The sequence below is a fragment of the Austrofundulus limnaeus genome, unplaced genomic scaffold (genome assembly GCF_001266775.1).
Source record: "Austrofundulus limnaeus strain Quisiro unplaced genomic scaffold, Austrofundulus_limnaeus-1.0 Scaffold379, whole genome shotgun sequence".
NCBI classification, from domain to species: Eukaryota; Metazoa; Chordata; class Actinopteri; order Cyprinodontiformes; family Rivulidae; genus Austrofundulus; species Austrofundulus limnaeus.
Window position 1 is genome coordinate 567,691 of NW_013952781.1, and position 1,713 is coordinate 569,403.

The following is a 1,713-nucleotide window of genomic DNA, read 5'->3' on the forward strand; positions in this document are numbered from 1 at the left end:
TCCATACATTGGTAATGTCTGACTGGGCCTCGTGTCACTTTATGTTCAATAAATTGGGCCCCGATGTCAAAAAGGTTAAGAAGCCCTGAGTTAGATTGATATGATCTAATTTGGAGGAGACATTTTTAAAGTTTTAGCATAATTTGCCAGTTTGCTTAAACAAAGATACATGTTGTTTAGATGCATGGAAACTCAGTCACTGAAGCAAACTAAGACTCACCGTTGTCTGTAGAGACTACGAAGTTGTTGGGAGTTGTTTCTCTTCCTCCATTTTCAAACGCTCCATATCCCTCAGTGTCCTGAAGCTGCCAGTTCAAACCAAACAGGTGCATCGCTGGACAAAACACACAACCAGTCAGAGACATGGAGTTAATTCAATCAGCTGTAGAAGGAAAATACACTGTGAGGATCAGGAAAAAACAACTCTCAATTAACAACAAAAAGAGCAACAAGGAAAACAAAACATGTTGAAGGAGATATTAAAAGTAAATATTGAGCGGTTTCCTCCTCCTGCATGTTCACGTTCATGTTCCAGTTAGTGTTCCACCAAGTGTGACAGATTACAGTATGTCTGACKTCTTCAGGATTATGTGTTCTCAATCAGAAAGTTCCAGAAACAACTCAACATTTTAGCTTTGCATGGATTATAACCTGAGATTAAGCATTCAGACAGATTTTTTCTTTTAGAAAACAGGTTCTTACTGAACGTCACACCAGTGTTTCCCAACCCTGGTCCTCAAGGCACACTGCCCTGCATCTTCTTCTTTTATTCTTCTTATTTTATAATTTACAGGGTTGGTGTCATTTGTTTCCTTCTAGAACGAAAAAAAGATGACATTGAACATCTTATCTTATGTTTTTGAATTATTACAGTGTCTGAAGATATTTTTGGTGCAYTTTGGTGCCAGTTTAGGAAATACTGACAGAACAGTTGGGGAAAGTGCGTGACCAGATTTTCAAAAAAAGCTCCAATTTTGACATTTTTTGGCACTTTTTGTGGATGCCAGCTGTAATTGGCTTTATAAGTTTAATATTAGTTACCTATGTTATAGATTTAATTTTGTTTTTATCTCATGTCATGTGTTTTTAGCAGCTCTTTTCCTCAGCCTTGTCACAGCCCTGCTCCCCCTCCCTTCACAGATCCTCAGGTAATCAGCTCATGCAACTCACCTYTGTRCCTCTGRATGMCTCAAAGTTTTGGAAAGAGTTTTGTTCTATGTTGAGAATAACCCTCAGTCTGTCTTCAGGATTTCACCCTCAGARYGATGGCCAGACTGAAAGGGCCAATCAGGAGTTGGAGACCCGCCTATGTATCCCGTGTGAGGACAACCCCACTAAAWGGGCTGAGAACCTCTCCCTGGTAGAACATTCCATCAACGTCTTACCATCAAGTGCCACTGGTCTATCCCCTTTTTACGTCATATTTGGACATCAACCACCGGTGTTCACCACTCATGAGCGTGCTGCCCAGGTGCCATCTGCTCATCGGGCCACCCTCCGCTGCCAAAGAGTTTGGAGAGCAGCCAGGAAAGAGCTCCTCAAGTCCTCCATTATCGCTACTAAGACAGCCAACCGCAGAAGGATTCCTGCACCCCTGTATCAGGTTGGAGACCGTGTATGGTTGTCTACCAAAGACCTTCCTCTGAGGGTTGAGTGCCGGAAATTGGCACCTTGCTTCGTGGGACCCTTTCCTATTTCCAAAGTGGTGAACCC

At 42.4% G+C, this 1,713-nt stretch overlaps 1 protein-coding gene across 1 annotated transcript in view; it reads right to left on the reverse strand.

Moving 5' to 3' along the window:
* tenm3 (teneurin transmembrane protein 3) overlaps positions 1 to 1,713 on the reverse strand; it is a gene marked incomplete at its 5' end in the record, with an annotated part of 142,446 nt that overhangs the window by 131,579 nt on the left and 9,154 nt on the right. Inside the window, 1 exon segment of the mRNA XM_014023597.1 lies at positions 221 to 334. Coding sequence (XP_013879051.1) covers positions 221 to 334 — 114 coding nt within the window.